This window comes from Homalodisca vitripennis, chromosome 5 (assembly GCF_021130785.1).
Source record: "Homalodisca vitripennis isolate AUS2020 chromosome 5, UT_GWSS_2.1, whole genome shotgun sequence".
In the NCBI taxonomy this organism is placed as follows: domain Eukaryota; kingdom Metazoa; phylum Arthropoda; class Insecta; order Hemiptera; family Cicadellidae; genus Homalodisca; species Homalodisca vitripennis.
The window spans coordinates 94,639,035-94,658,214 of NC_060211.1; the positions used below are offsets into that span (position 1 = coordinate 94,639,035).

Consider the following 19,180-nt stretch of genomic DNA (forward strand, 5'->3'; position numbering starts at 1 on the left):
GTAGTGAGACTGTCTTGATTTATCGAAGAACTAATATCTGGAATGAGAATATCCCGTTATTTGAAGATTACTAGTATTTAGTACATTGACGCCACATACAACTGTTGTTACAACAGTGTCCAGGAGTAGTGATGAGGTAATGAGATGAGCATTCGCAATTTATGTTTTGTTACTAATCAATTCGTAACTCGAAATCGCTCTAACGACTTTAAATGGCGGGAAATGTTTGTCTCTCACCTTATCTGACATGTCGTGTATGTTTTATTAAGTGCCGTTTCGTGTGTATGTATAATGAACCATGCGTAGAACCAATGCCCATATCAAAATGGTGAACCTTACGTGTTTCCAGTGCCACTATGGAGCTGGTGGTGCAGTGTTAATGGTGAACCTGGTGTATTTCCAGTGCCACTATGGAACTGGAGGTGTAATGTTAATGGTGAACATAGTGTATTTCTTTCACCATTATGAAACTAGGATAGTTTTCATTGTGAACTATATTTATATCTTTTTCTATCAGGAAACCGTTCAGATATGTTTATGATAAAGTTAAAAGTTTTTATACTACTTCGAACTAGTGTATAAAATTATAAAACTGGAAATTAGGATTGTTATAATGGTGAATCTTGTTTTAGTATGAGAGACCAACTTCTCAACACCTTTATTGTATTATTAATAGCGCCTCAAGGCTGCAAAGAAAAAGGATGTGCTAAAAGAAATGTTTTTTATATAATGACCAAGAATTTATACATGTTTTGAAGTAATATTCCATTCATTTTAATGCCTCTCCTCTTGTGTGCTTTTATTAAAGTTTTTCTCACTTTACTGAGAATTTAGTAATTGTTAGTAAGTGAGACAGTTTGTTAATTAATGAATTAATCCAAAAATTTTCATTTCAATTCTTCTGCCCTAGGTCCTCCCGCCGTAGTGGAGGTAGATATCATGGTGCGCAGCATGGGGCCTATTTCCGAGGTTGATATGGTAAGTCAATGTTACACTATTAACCAAAGTCTATTAACTCTCTGTACCGCCCTGATGAGGCAATTAGCTATCTATCAAGAACAATTTACTTTATATAATGAAGTGTCACCCAATCAATGGTTTTGTGACATTCAATTAACGGGCGTACTATTGAGTTATACATATTTAATTTACATAATTCGACAAATAGCTGAAATGGGTTTACATTAATATAGTGTTACTTAAATTTAAAGTTTAATTAATTGTTTTGTATAACTCTTACACTTTGTTAATGTAAAGGATTATCTTAGTATTTTCCATACATAAGTGAAGAAGATCATTTGCAAAAAAAATACATTTATATGAGAAACTGAACAAGTTGAATAAAGGTATGAACTGGTGAATGCTAACAGGATATAATTGATGAGAGCTGATTGGTACTAAGTAAATAAATCCTTTATTGATTGAGACCCCTTGTCTAGACGGATTAATCATCTAAATGCACGTTTTAGTTACACTCAAGTATTTTTTTTATTTATAAGGAAATCAAAATATTTGAATTAAGATAATGAAAGTCACTGTAATTTTATAAGTCTGCAATTGATTAATCAACATCACAAATATTTTTAAAAACTACTTTACATGAGAAAGAATATAATTCAAAAGAGTAAGTTAATATTGGGATTTTATACCACATTAAACAAATAATAACAAACCATCTAAACTCCATAAAAACCTGGGTTTGGTTAAGAAACATCCAATTCGATTGTATTACAAAGAATGATCCGTTTTACTATTTCTAGTTTTATATTACCTTTTTGATTGTTTTTACCAACTTCGTTGTGTTCCTAGTCTCCTCACAAATTGATAGTCACGTGCAGCTGATGGCTCCGTGGGCGTTTCAAAAACACTGCAATATAGATTTGTCCATTTAAAACTAAAACTTGTTTGATTCATTCACGACAAAGAAATTAAAAGTTAAAATCTACAATCATCTTTATTTGCCTGAAAAGTGATTGAATACTGAATTATATTGCAACCACTTAGTGTTCTGTGTATTAAGTATAATATTGGGTTGAATAACTTATGAAAGTACTTGTTGTTTTCCCGTCACAACATTTATCCACTTATATATCACCTATTTTCTCTTACCGTTCTGTTTGCTACTGCTCCACAATTTAATTTTCAATCCTTCTTTTCAACTAGAAATCACTATTTTCTATGTAAATATTTATTTATTCTTAGGAATTCTCCAGTATACACTTCAATAAAAATATATGAAACTAAAAAGCCTTGGAAACTAAAAATTTAAACTTGGAGTCTTTTTAGATTGTACTATATACTAATCATAGTATATAGTATCATAGTATACTATCATAATCATAGTATACTATGATTGTATATAGTAGTGATTGTACTATATACAATCACTACTATACAGTGATTGTATATAGTAATCGCTATATACAAAATATTACCAAACCTAAAGTGGTGAGGAGAAATTTTTATTTAAAGTGTGTTGATTTGACATGGATTGATCCTAAATATAATACACATAATATCTAAATCCACTGGCAATGTTACTGTACCCTCACAACTTGCGATGTCTGCAGACGTACTCGATGGACTGTTACTTCCGCCAGACATGGGTGGATCGGCGCCTCGCCTTCCTGTCAGACAAGGACACCTTGGCTCTCAGTATTACCATGCTGGAGAGGATTTGGAAGCCCGACACTTACTTCTACAACGGCAAGCAATCCTACCTACACACCATCACTACGCCTAACAAGTTTGTGCGTCTCTATCAGGACGGCCGGGTCCTTTATTCCTCCAGGTTAGTCTCGCACTACATAATTAAGGAGAGATCAGTAAGTTATGTGGTTGTTATCAGTGTTTTTATCCCAGTAGTCTAACGCAATGTTTTAAAATTATTATTACAAATATATTTTAAAGCTGAGAATTTTTTCTCTTTTTACATTCTGGGTTTGTATAGGGAAAGCAGTGTCAAAAAGACAATGCAACTGATTTTCAAATACAAACAATTCGTTACAATGTGTTATTAGCACAGTATAAACGGATTGCCGTCACTTTTGTTTAAATATTAGCCTAAAATGCTGCCTTGCCATGAAAAAATGTTCTTTGTTTACAGGTTGTTATTGACGATGGAATATTTGAAAGGATAACAGGATTTCGGACATTTATCATCGTTATAGGTTTAAAAAGTATAATACAACGTTTTGAGGATTGGTATCTATCCTCTTCGTCGAGGATCACAATCACACATCACACTGGCAAAGGCTACAGTGGGATACGGCTTGAAAAATATTGGTTTGTGATTACTTGACCTAATGAATTATTTTTCATGAAAGAGAGATTGGATTCCGATCCTCAAAACTTTGTGTTCTATTCTAACATGTAATTAAAGCTAATGCCCAAAATCAATATATCAATTGAAATCATTCATCTTGATAACCAATTTCAAACTGAGAAAGGAATTAACGTCTAATTATAAAAAAGCTGTTATGTCATATAATTATTATACTGATTGTTGTTTGGTCATAACTCTATGATTTATCGTTCATTAGTGATCAGCTCTCCATTATTAACTTCCCTGTACAACGAATGTATATTATTGGCAAGTGCATTTAACATATGCTCATCGAAGGTGGCTTTCCACAGCGAAGACAAAATATTTAAAGGATTAAATTGCTTTTACAATGTTGTGGAGCGGTTTAAACCGGAAACATTTAGACGATAGTGAAGTTGCAATTTCGATTTATTTAAAATCCTTTCACAAAATTTATTTGTTATCATGGAATTTAAACTCAACAAATCAATATTTAAATATCATATATTTTAGCACCACCTCATGCTCAGTGGTAGAATTAAAATCTTTATATACGAAAAGAGTAAAAATGCCTAGAAACAAATATGACTTCACGTCTTAAAACATACAATTTTCAAAAGTGTCAATATCACTAGAGTTGTCTGGATTGTGAAGTTATTTCTTGGACTCTACTGCGAACAGACGGAACTGGCTACCAATCATTTCAGGTTACAGTATACCATCTGACAACCTGACATCAGTAGTCGGTCAGTATCCCTCGATATTACAGTAGTTATAGTACCATGGCACACATTAAATATTAGTATAAAAAACATAAACTGAAACCATTTCTTTTGAAAACATATAGAGATGGCATTCAAAAGGTTTTTCAAATTTACTATTTACATTTGATTACTAAAGATTTTCTAAGGAATTTATTTACATTATTAAAGAATTTGTTTCAACAGAAGTATGAGTATAATGTAAATGTGACTAAATAAGAGTTTCCCTATCAGCTGACAAGTTCGAAGTGCACAGATGAAGTATACATTTGTCATTATAAGTTCCTTACAAGTTCCCATCATTTGGTTGTAACATCCATCTGATTTCTTTATAATTGTAGTTCACGCTTTGTAAACTAATCATATAAAGTTTAACAATGGGTTGAGAAATTACCCCGTAAAGTTGAAGCTGTCTTAAAGTTTGAATTATTCACACAATTATCAAACTTGTTATCATTTGCATAATCAATGGCGTAAACACACAGTGGGAGAATTTCTCCCAACATGTGTCATCTTAAGTTAGAATAACGGTAATTATTATGAATTATAGCGTAAACTTTACAATAATTATCTATGCTTTAAATTTAACGCACTTTAATTATCATAATAGTGTTATTTACTTTTCGATTACCATAGAGTAAACAATTCTTTCCGATCGATATTTCTACAATTAGTACAATTTCTACAATTACAATAGTGCTTTATAAAAATTCTGATATAAAAATTATTTTGCGACAATTTAAAAGTTTAAAAGCTTCTTTCTAATAGTTAACATGATAATCTATCTATCTATATATTCACTAAAATGGCTGAATGTTTCCAAAAATATACTGTTGTTGCTGTCTCTGTACAGCATATTTTATTTCTGTTCTAAAATTTAAATCAATTTAGAAATTGATTTCCGATGTATTATATCGTGTTTAATATTCTAAGTAAATTCAAAATCGTAAATATAATAATGTCATTTATCGATGGCGTAACTTGATTAGGGCATGCAACATATTCCTTACGGTACTTCGCGAGTTCGGAAAGTATTATTTATATTTGTTAATGATAGATATTTTCCGTGGGGACATGTATTAGAAATTAGTGCCCTAAATCCTTCCTCATGGATCTCGATAGGAGGCGGCCCTACTCACTAACCTAACCCATCATGAATATCCTGTCACTCCGGAAGCATCGCTAAGGTTATTATAGGACTAAGTGCAATTTATAAGCTTCTTGTCCTAAGAGAGAGAAAAGTGTATTTGTGTTTATTTTGTAGATAAATATTTAAAAACTGTCTGTTATTATAAAAATTATTTTAACTAAAAAGTTACATCTACGCATAGGCCTCGGTTGAAAATATTGAGTAATTTGATTCGATTCATTGATTTGATTTATAGTTATAGTGATTTAATGATATTTTGTTGTTGAATAACTAGGATTAGTATCTTGCAATTTGAAAATCCCGGACAAGTGTAGGTTGTGCCTTAAAAATGAGATACCTCACCAAAACTATCAAAAATGGTTTATCACTGTTCTTGTAGCATACACATCAAAATAGTCACAATTACAGTTATTTACACAAGGAATTTTAAGAGTAAGTGCTTATGTAATAATTATGTCTTTTATATTTTAGTACATTTAAAATTTTAATTACAATACACTCCTTATCAAAATTGTCTTATATGGCTAGACTTAAGGTTGGTATTAATTTAAAACAGTATGTTAAAAGAGTTGTATAGAATCTCTGAATCACGTGTAATTGCCATAACGTATAGCTAAAACTTCAACGCCTTCGAAGTAAACTATGGAAAACAACTGTCAAAATAACAGTGATGTATCGACATGTGACTTGTTTGTTTGTGGCTCCTGTTCCTGCACCGCAACACTAGGTTCAACACAACGGATAACGGATAGCAGTTGATAACGGAGAAGTCACGACATTTTGGAATTCCGTGGTTAAAACCGCAGTTAAACACGCGGGTAGATAACGGGAAATTATTCAAGAGTGAGTGTACTGTATATTTAATTTTTTTAGCTTCACCTGAGTACATTACTGTATAAGGTGTAAATACATACTACAATGAGATTTTTTTGCAGGTTGACGATAAAAGCTGGTTGCCCTATGAACCTCGAGAACTTCCCTATGGACACACAACGGTGCCCTCTGAAGTTTGGTAGCTGTATGTCGTTGCCTTTTCTCAACAATTATATATACAGTACTGGGAAATATTCTTTTACACATGAATGTTTAAATTTATGTCACTCTACAAAAAATAATAAATCTCTACAACATTTCTATTATAGATATCTTTTTATTTAATAATAAAAGTTAAATTTTATTCAAAATTATAAATTTAAAATGAAACGGATTTATAAAAATTATAATTGTTCTCCTTATTACTGGATACATGTGCCTTACTTAATACGATATATATGTATAAAACTATGTAAAGCTATATATTTTAAATTAAGGACTCAGAGTTATTAATATGTTCTAATCGTTGGAATACAAATATATATATCTTTTTGTCATCACGAAGTAATCATTAGTAATCATAGATGTTCCAAGGGTTGAGGTGGCACGGTATGAATATCCAGCTAATTGAAGGTTGCTTTCTGAGATCACTTTAAAATTAACACAGAATTTAATCATCCTTTTTAAGTCATTTGTTGTCAGCACTGATTCGTGGATGTTGTAAACCTCTAAATAACTTTTGATAGTGAAGATAGATTGTAAAAACACTATAAAGTTAGTTAAGATATATTTTAATAAATATTTTCTGTGGCCTGTGGACAGCACGCGTTCCTTGGGAGAAAGGAAGCCTCGTAAAGTTGTATAGATCACTTTTTTATAGTGAAGGGTTAGAATTCTGAGAACCATTTCAAGTGTTAATGTTTGGCTTGCGTTTAGGATTTAAGTGCACTAATTACGTACAGGAACCCCCATAGACTGGAATCAAAATAAACTTCTGTCTGTATTAATAATTGCACTTTTAAGTTATGAGAATTAATATCAATATGCAATATCGTGTATCAAAGCAAAATTCCATTCATAAGGTACTTTCATGTCTAAATTCATATTCGCCTTTAAATATATGTTAGTCAAATTATATTTTAGGCGCTTAGACAATTGATTTATATTTCATATTCTATTCATCTTTTCACCTAGGTTTATACTAATACCAAAGGTAATGTGTTTTGTGTCTTCAGAAAAAACAGACCTTGTTATTTAAATTCTTTGATTACAAGTTAGTAGTTTATAAAACCGATATCAGGGTTCAAAGCTATTCCCGTGTTATAAATTTCAAGTGATGTGGGGCTCTCTCTGACTTGATCCAAATCATTAATCACGTGTGGAGAAAGCTTATCTTCGAGTTCTTGCAGACTTAGCTCGTATGTCAGTCTGGCTGTACCACCATTCATCTCACGGGGCCATTCATCTTCAGTCAATATTGAAAACCAAAATAAAATTATGAAATATATGTGGTATGTTTTAATTTATTTGATATGTATTTACATTACTTTTTTATATTTTAACTATTTAAAAAGAATTTGAAAACCAAGCAAATTAGGAAACCAAAAGATACTAGACGGTGGCGGAACTAAAGGAGACGGTAGGTAGTCCTGGAACACTATTCATAGATTCTAGCAATATTATATCCTATGCCTCATGAAGATATTTACATTTTTGAACAACCATCGGATGAGTCAGCCAATTTGTAGCAATATTTACGTATATGATGGGATATATTCCAAAATGTACATTAACATTACATCCGTAATAGATACAAGGCAGTTGTAATAAAACATGTTATATTGTGTTGTAAATATTATTAATAATTGTAAACGTAATAAATGTTTATTTAATTACTAAAATACAAGGTAGAAGTACGCCTCAATACGTGTTGTGTATCAGGTTTCGTTGGGGTAGCATGTAAAGTATCAAGCTTAAAGCTCTTTTCATTCTGACAGAGTACATGTGATCTGCGTCACAATATGTTAGAATTTCATATTTTTAATTTAATCAAATTGTTTACACATTCTTTTATTCTGCACTTTTCTAGTTGCTCTAATGGTTATTCATAAGATGAATTATCATGAACCCTCAGACAATTCCATTAAGCATTTCTTCTTCGACCAATCCTTTTAGATCCCCATCGATTTCTATGTTAAGGTAGTAAAATATAAAAATCCTGTAAAAAAGTTACAATTCTTAAAAATTTGAAGCTTTTATGATACGTATATCTTGTTCTGCAGCACCCGCCGCTGCAAATTTAAACTATACATTGCTGTCGGGACCAGCAATTTTGTTTCTATTAGAGGTATCAAAGTAAAAATCTTTGAGGTACACTTCTCCCACTGTATACATATATTGGTTTGACGTATACTCAGCAAGGAAAATGTGTGTTGGTTAGGCGTTAACGAAGCCTATTCCTCGAAGGGCTGGAAAAATTAAATTAATTTTTGTTCGTCTGTCTATCTGTGTGCCTGTCCACGTGATATTGTTGAGAAAGAACTGACCTATAGATTTAAAAGTTTGTCAATGAGAATTCATGAATATTCAACGATGGTACATTTCACTTCATGGAATGTATAGCTTACATTTTACATTGGTGTACGTATAATCTTTTATGCCAACGATAAAACCACAGAGAAAATAAATTTGTAACTGATTAAATCATTATCAGAATGAAATGAGCTTGAGATTGTACATACAACCTTAGAGAAGGTTACCCGTTACGTAATGTTGCGTACTCCTACCTTGTCACATATTTAGATAGAACTTGACAATATTGTCTGTTGCAGTTGGTTACACGGTGAATGACGTACTCTACGTGTGGAACGGCAAGCGGCAAGTGGCTATCGCAGACGACATGAAACTCTCCCAGTTCGACTTGATCGCCACCCCAGCCGCCAATCAGACGGACATGCTTAAGTCGGGTACCAAAATGTTGCAAGTATACTCTCTCGTACTATGTGTTCTTACATTCTTACAATATTACGTCGTATATCAGCTGTCCATAATTATGATTTCTCGTACTATGTAATATTACAGTATTGGGTCACACATCTATCGTCCATAAGTATACACTCTCTTACTACGTACTGTAACTCTAACCTACTTCAGTCACGTACTTATCTCTCATTGATTCACTATCTCGCTAATATTGTATTTTTATATTTTTATTTTATTACAGGACCTCCAGTATATAAAGTATTTGGGTTATGCAGCTTTGTGCAGTGCTTGCTTAGCTCGCGAAATATTACTTTCTATGATTATAGTTTGTTAACATATTTTAAAACCACAAAGTAAAATAATTTAACCTTTTTCTTGACAGTATATAGTGAGCGTTTGACAACACGGAGAGTAGTATAGGTCAGGATGATCTATCTAAATTGATAAAAGCTAAGTTAAGGACAAATAACTCAGGTATCTTTGTAACAAACTTTATTTATTGATATGAATGATTAAATACTGATAGCTAACAAATCTGTACATACAAAACATGGTTTTAAAGGAGGTCTTTCATTAATTAAATGTACCAAATGTTGCTAATTATTTATTTAGAATAAATGTTTTTAATATGATTTACGTTTGAGCATTTTTTAATTTGGAAAATCCATTTCAAACATCCCGAGTACATATATTATTAATATGTTTGTACTCTCCTGTATTAGGGTGAGGAGAAAACAACTCATTTTTAAAAGAATCTCTTTTCCAGAGGTTTTTTTCACATACAGTAAATATAGTCCTCATGCATATTTTCATTACACAAACTTAAACTAAAATTTTACTAAAACATCTTTTAAATGTATATATATATATATACATATATATATATACTAATATATATATATATATATATATATATATATATATATATATATATATATATATATATATATATATATATATTAGTTGCGTTAGTGAGCACATAAAAGCCGGTTCTTTCACTAGAACATAAATTAAAAGAACACTAGAACACTCTTGAGTATTACGTTACTAGTTTGTATTGAAGAAAACTATAAATCTAATTAAATGCATCTGTAGTACAATCCAACAGTAAACATAGAGTTACAAATGAATAGACTGTTCTGGTTGGTTCAAGTTTGGGTTTATTTCGCTCCACCGAGTCCCGAGATCATTTTCTGCTGAGGTTATTGTAACGGAAAACTCTCACAGCGGAGATGTTTTCCAAAATAACAAGAGTTTTTTTTGTGAAATATAATGAGGATTGGGTTGAATAATTCAATTTTTTTACAAATTGAAAACTAATTATTTTATTAAACAATTTAAAACCTACTTTACTAATTAAAAATTGATTTTTCATAACAGTACAAATTTACTGCAGGTGTTGTAATAATAAAATTATAATATAATCTATATTATAAAACCCAATTTAAATAAATTGCATAGGTTTGTTACATAATGTATTAGGTAAAACCGTATACAACAATATTTGATTGTATTATACTATATTTGACACAATATTTGACAATATACTAATTAGTATTTCTATGTTCAATTATAAAAGTGAAAATCTGTCCATCAAACTATAATAAGTACAATAAGAGTGATATTGATAGTATACAATTCTTGTTCTAAAGTAAATTAAGGGCAACCACAGGAAATATGAGACAAAATGATATATGAACTTATCGGTTTGTAGTTTTTTTTATAGTTACTAAGCCATATTAACTTACAGGATAGAAAAGTTATTCAGGATAATGAAGTAAAAAACAGGAATTGTAAAAGTAATTTAATTCATTTCTTAACGATGAGTGTAAAAACAAGTATTATAAAAAGTTAACTTCTTATCTATAATTTTGGAAAAATTTAAATTGATAAATTTAATTGATTGTGTCAACACTTTTAGCAAACTGTACGAACAAAATGTCATAGTAATTTATTCACTAAACAACTCATATTTCCTTAATTTAGGTTATGAAATTAAAACATAAACATATTATAATACGAAATACAAATAATTATTTGCTTGCACTAAACATTCTAAAAACTATTGTATAAACCAAGGAAACGAAATATTTTTTATATTTTTACATTATATACGTATATGTTAAACTTGCGAAATGTTACAAATTTTGTAATTTATCTAGATAGTAAGAACTATTACAGTTTTATTCTAATATTTTTTACATTAAAATATTTACTCCATGCACCTGGTCAATTTTCATTCACAGGTGCTCGTAGCTAACCTCCTGATAAATTTGTGCTGGTCGTGTATCCTGCAGGTTGTGTTGTCCTATCTGTCCTTCTGGTGTTATATGTTATGTGATGTCTCATTCCAGGAGAATACTCCATGCTCTTGGTCAGCTTTCACCTACAACGGCACATGGGTAACTTTCTGATACAAGTGTATGGACCTTGTGTCCTACTTGTCGTTCTGTCCTGGGTGTCTTTTTGGCTTAACCGTGAAGCCACAGCTGACAGAGTGTCACTGGGTAAGTGAACTTAACTGTAAGTGAAACTTTTAAACTAGGATTGTGGCTGGTATCCAAACATTTAGAGTGGTTTAATAAGTAAGCTAGTCTTGATTTGTTTAAAGATTGTATTTTTGGTTCTCAAAACATATCACTTTTACTAAGTGAGTATTAACAGATAAAATAGTGTTTTACAATGTTTAAAAAGGATATCAGAAGCGTACCTAAGTTTTTTCTTGATAAGCTTATTCTGCCAACATATTTCATTTCAATATCATTAAATAACTGTTGTTGGACTGTTGTTGAATTGAAAGTATTCATTTATAAGTTAAGGTTTGGTATTTATAAGCTGGTTGTGGAGAAAAGAACGAGACATAAATAATTGTTAGAGGTAAACATTTCTGAAAAAGTGTAGTCGTAGTTACGAACTCTGACCTTATGTGGAAGAGAAAATGAAATTACATGAGTAGATTATTGATGTAGGTTAATGGCGTTTCGTCTAACATAACACCAGTAAAAGAAATATTAAAAACCCTAATTCATCTTCGTATAATTTATGTAAGAATATTTTACGAATTACAAATTCCTATTTACAGGCATCACGACCGTATTGACGATGACGTTTCTGGGATTGGAGTCTCGAACTGATCTGCCTAAAGTTCCTTATCCAACAGCTCTCGACTTTTTTGTCTTCCTCTCATTCGGCTTTATCTTCGCCACCATCATACAGGTTCGTGTAAGAGCTTATTTATTCTTATTTCCTCTTTATCAAGATTGAAGGAATTGGTTAATTATTTTTTCAAAAGTAATGTGTAAACATGGTCGAAGCAAAGCGTGTGTGAACATTTAATCAGGAACAGTACAAGACAATTTAGTCAATAAAATAGTTTGGAAGTAAACATAATAAAATTTCATATGTTGTTACTAATACAGTAAGTCAATAAATTTATAGAATAAAAAAGTGACAATGCATTAATGTCTTGTTATTGGTTTCAGAATCGAGGATGAAATGCCAAATTTGCGAGATATAATTTTGAAGTAGGGTCAGTTTTTTCATTTAGAAGCATAAATGGGAGAAGCTTTTCACTAACAACGATAGTATACTACTCTCTCGCACTCTACTAATTTTAAACCAATCATTTAGTTATGAATGATTTTCGTAATGCACCAACATCTTTAAATATTCTGTGTTGTTGTGCAATATCCAAGTTTCTTCGCCTTTACCAGTAAGAGATAATGAATTGTATCATCTTGTCAATAGATTGTCGCGTAGATTGGAGAGCTGCGTTCACAGTGTCAGTAGATGGCTCTTCATGCGTAAAGTGTATTTAGGCCAGTTAATATTTTAAAATAAGCCAATAGGCCTTTCTTAGAAATGCGCTTCACATATTGGAGTTTATATAAGAATGGTGGAGTATGGTATTTCTACCAGGAATTGGTCGAACTTCTACAAGTTACAAAGCGATGAGACATTCCTACGAATGTCTGATCGCTTAGTGATAGGCTGCTATCAATGGCAATTTCACAGCGCCGATTTGAGAGATAAATATCAAACTGAGGTTATTAAATTTATTACTGACTTAATAAAATCCAAAACACTTTGGAATTGGTATGTGTTTACCAAAATAAAAAACCAAACAGTTGCACTTCATGTTATCCCTCCCTATTGATGTCCTAAGGTAATACGGATAAACGAATATTGTATATTTTCTTTTAAATATTTTCTGATAAAAAAATCACCCTTACCTACCGATAGTAAGTAAAACCTTTGGTTACAGTTTGCCTTAGTACACTACTTCACCAAGTACGGTAGTGGAGAGTGCTACTTCAGCGCCGATTTCAGCTCGGACTCGGACTCTGACGAAGACGACTGGAGTTCTCGCAGAACCATAGAGCCTTTGGTAAGAAGTACTTAAACGGACATTTCGAGTAAATAAGAGAACGCATAAGGAGATGGTATGAGGTGGCAGCAATAGATCAGAACCACCCCATGGTAAGGGGTTTTTGTATGTACATTTAGAGCCCATCAAAATAGTACAATAAACGTGCGCATTACCTCAATTAATTTTATAGTGCTCTTTTGGGTAGATACAATATTACGTAACTGTAACTACTCCCAAGAAATTTGTAATAGTATATATCTACCTGATGCTCTGTTATACACGTTTATATTGAAGTAATAGGTACTGCATTGCACATTATACAGGGTGGAGCGCGGTAATTTGCTGATATGGAAATAAAATAAAAAATTTATGAACCTTAAAAAAAATTATTTTTTATTTTAATTATATTGAACAGTAAGGGAATTTTTAAATTACATGGTTTTAAATAATGTATCTGGAAAATGTCGACCTTCGGCATCCACACACTGCTGCATACGTTTTCTGAAGTTTTCATTAACTCTAACAAGCGTGTCGACTAGTATTCTGCCAATTTCTGCCTCAATATTGTTCCTTAGGTCTTCCAAGGTGTTGGGACAGTTGATATACACCTTCGAATTCAGGTAACCCCAAAGGAAAAAAATCGCATGAGGCTAAGTCTGGTGAGAGTGCCGGTCACTTCACATCACCCCTCAAAGAGATAAGCCGTCCAGGAAACATTTGCCTCAAACAATTCAGGGTAACCCTCGCTGTGTGTGCAGTGGCACCATCCTGTTGGAACCATGTATCCTCTAATTGCATTGCCTCAAGAGCCGGCTGAAACAAATCCTGTATCATAGTCAAGTACCCTTCGGAGTTCACAGTTATAGCACGACGGTTATCCTGAAAAAAGTAAGGGCCAATGATGCCTACTCATGATATGGCGCACCTCACAGTGACACGGTCCGAATGCAGAGGTCTCTGGTGGACTTCTCTGGGGTTTGTTTCACTCCAGTAGCGCATGTTTTGCTTGTTGACACACCCACTGAGGTGAAAATGTGCCTCATCAGAAAAGAACAAAATTGCGTCACGCAGTATAGTTGCAAGCATGTCTTCACAAGAAGTACGCCGTGTCGAATAGTCCCGTGCTGACAATTGATGGACCACGCACATTTTTATACGGGTATAATCTCAGTTCATCATGAAGAATCCGGTGGAGAGAACGTCTTGAAATGCCAAGAGCAAGTGATTGCTTCCGAGTAGAGCGTTTTGGAGATTGCAGTACTGCTGCTCTAACTCTATCGATGTTTTCCGGTATTGTAATCCTTCTCTGAGGTCCCCTTCGTACTCATGACACATTCCCTGCTGTTCTGAATGCAGTTACCCAATTTACAATTGATTGCCGACCAGGAACACGTCCGCATGGGGGAACAGCGAATCGTAAACGAAAAACACGCTGCACTGCATTGATCGAGTGGGCATTTGAAAAATACGCTTCAACTCAAAACGACCTCTCCTCTCGTGTCCACTGCATGATGGCAATTGGAACATTTGGAACGCAGAGGAATACAAATCTCCCGTCAGCCACTATAAGCCACGCCCACTCTCCCCTCTCTTCGACCAACAGTGCCGCCATAGCCTGCAGTGCAAAAAAGCAAATTTCCGCGCTCCACCCTGTATTAGTTTCAATCTTTTGTCTTGCCTTAATCACTTCCAATGGGTTTATGTTATCTTGAAATATATGGCAGGCGTTGATACACATTTTATAAATAGTACGTAAGATCATATACACAATCTTTTTGTTATTGAAACAAAATTACATAAAAAGCTATCTAAATTACTATGATTATACATACAGTATAATCTATATATTAAACAAAACACACACACACACACACACACACACACACACACACACACACACACACAAAACACACACATAATATTAATAGAAAAATACGTAAAATAAATTTCATGTTCGAGAGTATATACTGTGTTTCAGGAAGGTCCTGGAAGAAGAAAGTCCAGTACCTGCGCAGGCGTAGTCCCTCGCCGTAGCGTCACCATCAATGGTAACACTCGACTGGTGGAGGTAAGAATTAAAAAGAATTTCATTACGTCTACTCATTTCAATTAAGTGAACCTGCTGCAAATGATCACCAAACATCTCCTCAATAACATCATACAAGGCTCAGTAACTCTGACGGCAAACTACAATACTTGAAGAGATGTAGTTAGAAATTTAGTATTTTATGACCATGTAAAAATAGTTGACATTCGTATATTAAATGGCGTGATGGATTTATTTATTTAAAATAAATTATAAGCCAACTAAACGAACTAAAAATAAGCCAATCTGTTAATTGTCACCTGATCTCTTGTATGACCATAAATTCTAAAGTAAGGAAAAAAGATGGATCTCTTGTAATAAAGGTCCAACCTGTTAAAATATTACTTGGTAACTGAGTTATAAATTCCAAAGTAGAGAAAAATATACGGATCTCTTGTAATAAAGGTATACTATCTAATTTGTATTACCTATAGTACATAAACATAAATAACTGTAAATATACTAAAGGTACGTCACAGGAGATAAATAATTCATACGCACGGAGTGTCGTGAGTTCCGAGGGATTATTTTAGTTATTTCTGGGAGAGCTGCGTTACGTAACTTTGATTGTTACCTTTAAATATTTAATACCTTAGCATCTCACTCCATAGAGGGCAGTCTGGACGCTCACATTTCCGTGTTTCAATGTATAGCATTGGATGAGTTGATTCTCTTATGTAAATGATACAAGCAAAGATTACATTAACACAAGCTGATCAAACTAGCAGTCCAAGCACTCCTGTAAAGAAATATCATCCTCGATTGCTACACCTATATAATCCTGATTCCTTTTTCAGTCAATAAAAGGTATTGAAAGTGCACTAAAGGTGTTTTCAGACTAAAAGAGCCAGAAAAATATCTTCTTAATTAAACTATTAGGTAACCCTTCGTAAAGAGACTTTTATCCCGTTTAGGATTAAACATAATGCTGCTGATGTTTTCGTAGTAGATAATATAGAAATTTAAAGCATCAAGATCTAGTAAGCCACTCTTCTTTTTGATCCTCTTAAAAAAGGATTTTAACGACAAAAATTATCTAACGCTATTCCGCTGAGATTAAAGAGGAAAAGCGACTTATTCAAGCCACAGCTAATGCTGCATCGTAATAGACAACACACACTCATACTTTTCTGCCTGGAAACACGTCGGAACGTTACTTACAAAACTCAATTATTGAATCATTCTGTTTTAATGTAGAGAGCTTCAGTCACAAGATAATTCATTCTGTTTTCGGTTAACAGCGAAGCCGAAATATTTAAAAAATTGTAGTTGTGTCACTAACGTGGTGTGAACCGAAAAAGGGAACAATTATGACACCGCCACATAAGCCTATGAACCAAATAACATAAAATCAAGAGTCCATACTTATATTATATCCTAAAATGTATCAATACTTTCATATCATACATGTTTTATGTAGTTAAAAGCATAAAAGCATAATATCATAATTTTGTATTAAATATTATACATTTCGTTATTGTACAATTCATAAAATATCAAATATATTCACAAGTAAAAGCTGATTGTTTAAATCCTCTTGAAGAAGAAATACAGTGTTGAGCGATGGAGACTTTACGGCAAGAGGTTTATGGCAAATTGCTTTTATTGCAATGACTTTCAAATAAATATATTATTGTTCTTTGTTGAGAGGGTAAAGCAATTGTCTTTCAGAAAACTGTGACGATGTAAACTTGGCGATGTTATTGTTACATTGCGTTCGCCAATTTGGTTATATCCTTATTAACTTCAAGGCACAATCAAAATGTTTTTTTCTGGTTTAAAACCATTAAGACAAAATACTATGAAGCAATTTTAAACTATTTGATAGTTTAATTTTTGCTTTGACTATAGTTAATATTGAAAAGAAAACATTTTAGTTTTGAAAATGTGTTAATTTTGATTAAAAATTATAAAACCGGCTAATACCGAGGGATTTAATACGAAATAGTATTAATACCAAACCTTCTGTAACCTAAACCTAATAGTAACCTAAACCTAACAGTAATCTAAAATGGTAACTTGCTTCCAGGTAATACCTCTATCAGCGTGCACCATATCTTCTATAAGCGGGCGAGGACAGCAAGAATCCTGGACCAGTGGCTTGCCTTCCTGTCTTGGTTAGTATGGAAGATGTATAACAGTACCAGTTAAAAACAAATTTCTTAGTCATTATACAAAGGCTGATTGGGGTTAAAAATATGAGGTGATTATAATAAAAGTTCACAAATAAAAATAAGAGAAATCACATAAATTGGAGGCTTTTTGTTAGAGCAAATAAGTCTTATAAAACTCGTAAAATAAGTTCGAAAGAACCAATCAGAATTCTTAACACTAATGTACCTTGTTTCATGTTGTCTAGTTTCGAGTATCTAATATGTTTTGATACTACGACAAATATTTTCAAAACTGTTTTTAATATTCCAAATTTAACATTAAGTGAAATATTAATGATGGTAACAGTGAGGCAAAATATTTTCCACGTCGAATATGATACTCAAGTCATATTCAGGAACAATTACCCTTTGTTAAAGACTAGAGATAATTTTGATGAAAATACTATTGCCTGTGGTGCGAGTAGAAATGTTATTGTTTTGTTTCAAAACCTCCTCTCCAGTGTTTAACTCCCCGGCTTACTTGCAGGCTGTGGGAAAGCCAGTGTACACCAGTCTCCGGGACGTGAAACACCCTACCTGCCGCCCAGCCAGGCCGCCCGACCGTCACTTACCTTCCACCCCCGCAGTCATCGGCGCAAGAAGCGGACTCCTAGATTCAACTCGGTCTCCAAAATAGATCGAATATCCAGAGTGTTCTTTCCGCTGTGCTTTTTGGCCATCAACATGAGTTACTGGTACGCGTACCTCAGCCGCAGTGAGAGAATCCAACGGCGAACAGACCTTCCCGCTTAGAGTCGTGTCAAGTCGGCAAGCAAGACCACTTACTGTACACGTAGTATCTTGAGTGTCATTGCTGTAAGATGACTGTTTAGGCATACAGTAACCGATCTTACCCCACAAGATTCGATGAAGGTCGTAATATTATAAGTAAACTTACACAATGTTTTGATATCCAATGTTTTTGAGGGTCATAACTGTGAAAAAATGTCAGCAATCCCACTTATCATCATAAAAATTAAATTTTGCTTAAGGTAACAAATAATTACGTGCAACATCGGTATTGTTCTGGAATATTATAAGAAATCTAAGCAAATAAGTTTGTTTTCCAAACATAGTTCTCTACGTTTTCTAGTATAACTTCTTAATGAATTAAACCTGATCCGTACTCTTCAAGCTTTGAAAAGAAATTTCAACAGATTGTTTTACCAGCATTATGTTAAAATTTATTACGTAAAATAATCTTTCTACACCGTGATACAACAGAAATAAACTTGTATTAACAAACAAATTAAGATCTGTAAATGGATAATAAACAGTATATTTAATTTGACGTTGCAGTTCTGATAGTATTAAATTTCTCAAACCGAAACTCTGGGTTAAGTAAAAGATAAAAGTTTAATAACTCCATATAAATAAAGTAAAATATAAAGTTTAGCAAATACAAATTTTCAGATTAAGTAAACCACTTAATATTAGTGGGTGAAATTCTAACATGAAGGTAAACACAGAGTTGAGTGAGTACAAGTCTAAGTAAAGTTAAAGAGAACTCAAAATTTTGTCAATGGAACTGGAATTTAAGTTTAGTAAATACACAAAGCTTG

General features: G+C 32.8%; 1 protein-coding gene across 2 annotated transcripts in view; it reads left to right on the forward strand.

Annotated features, from left to right (window-relative positions):
- The window catches only part of LOC124362541 (gamma-aminobutyric acid receptor alpha-like), a 112,882-nt gene extending 93,973 nt beyond the window's left edge, over positions 1–18,909 (forward strand). Inside the window, exons 1-11 of one of the 2 annotated variants that reach the window (XM_046817143.1) lie at positions 367–436; positions 911–978; positions 2,571–2,791; positions 6,151–6,233; positions 8,860–8,994; positions 11,365–11,517; positions 12,093–12,226; positions 13,275–13,397; positions 15,358–15,447; positions 17,495–17,582; positions 18,106–18,909. In XM_046817143.1, the coding sequence (XP_046673099.1) occupies positions 940–978; positions 2,571–2,791; positions 6,151–6,233; positions 8,860–8,994; positions 11,365–11,517; positions 12,093–12,226; positions 13,275–13,397; positions 15,358–15,447; positions 17,495–17,582; positions 18,106–18,371 (1,332 nt within the window). In that variant the 5' untranslated portion in view covers positions 367–436; positions 911–939 and the 3' untranslated portion in view covers positions 18,372–18,909. Of the gene's footprint in view, positions 1–366; positions 437–910; positions 979–2,570; positions 2,792–6,150; positions 6,234–8,859; positions 8,995–11,364; positions 11,518–12,092; positions 12,227–13,274; positions 13,398–15,357; positions 15,448–17,494; positions 17,583–18,105 lie in introns of those variants that run through there. The other variant, XM_046817141.1, reaches the window with a different exon arrangement.
- Positions 18,910–19,180: the final 271 nt, after the last annotated feature.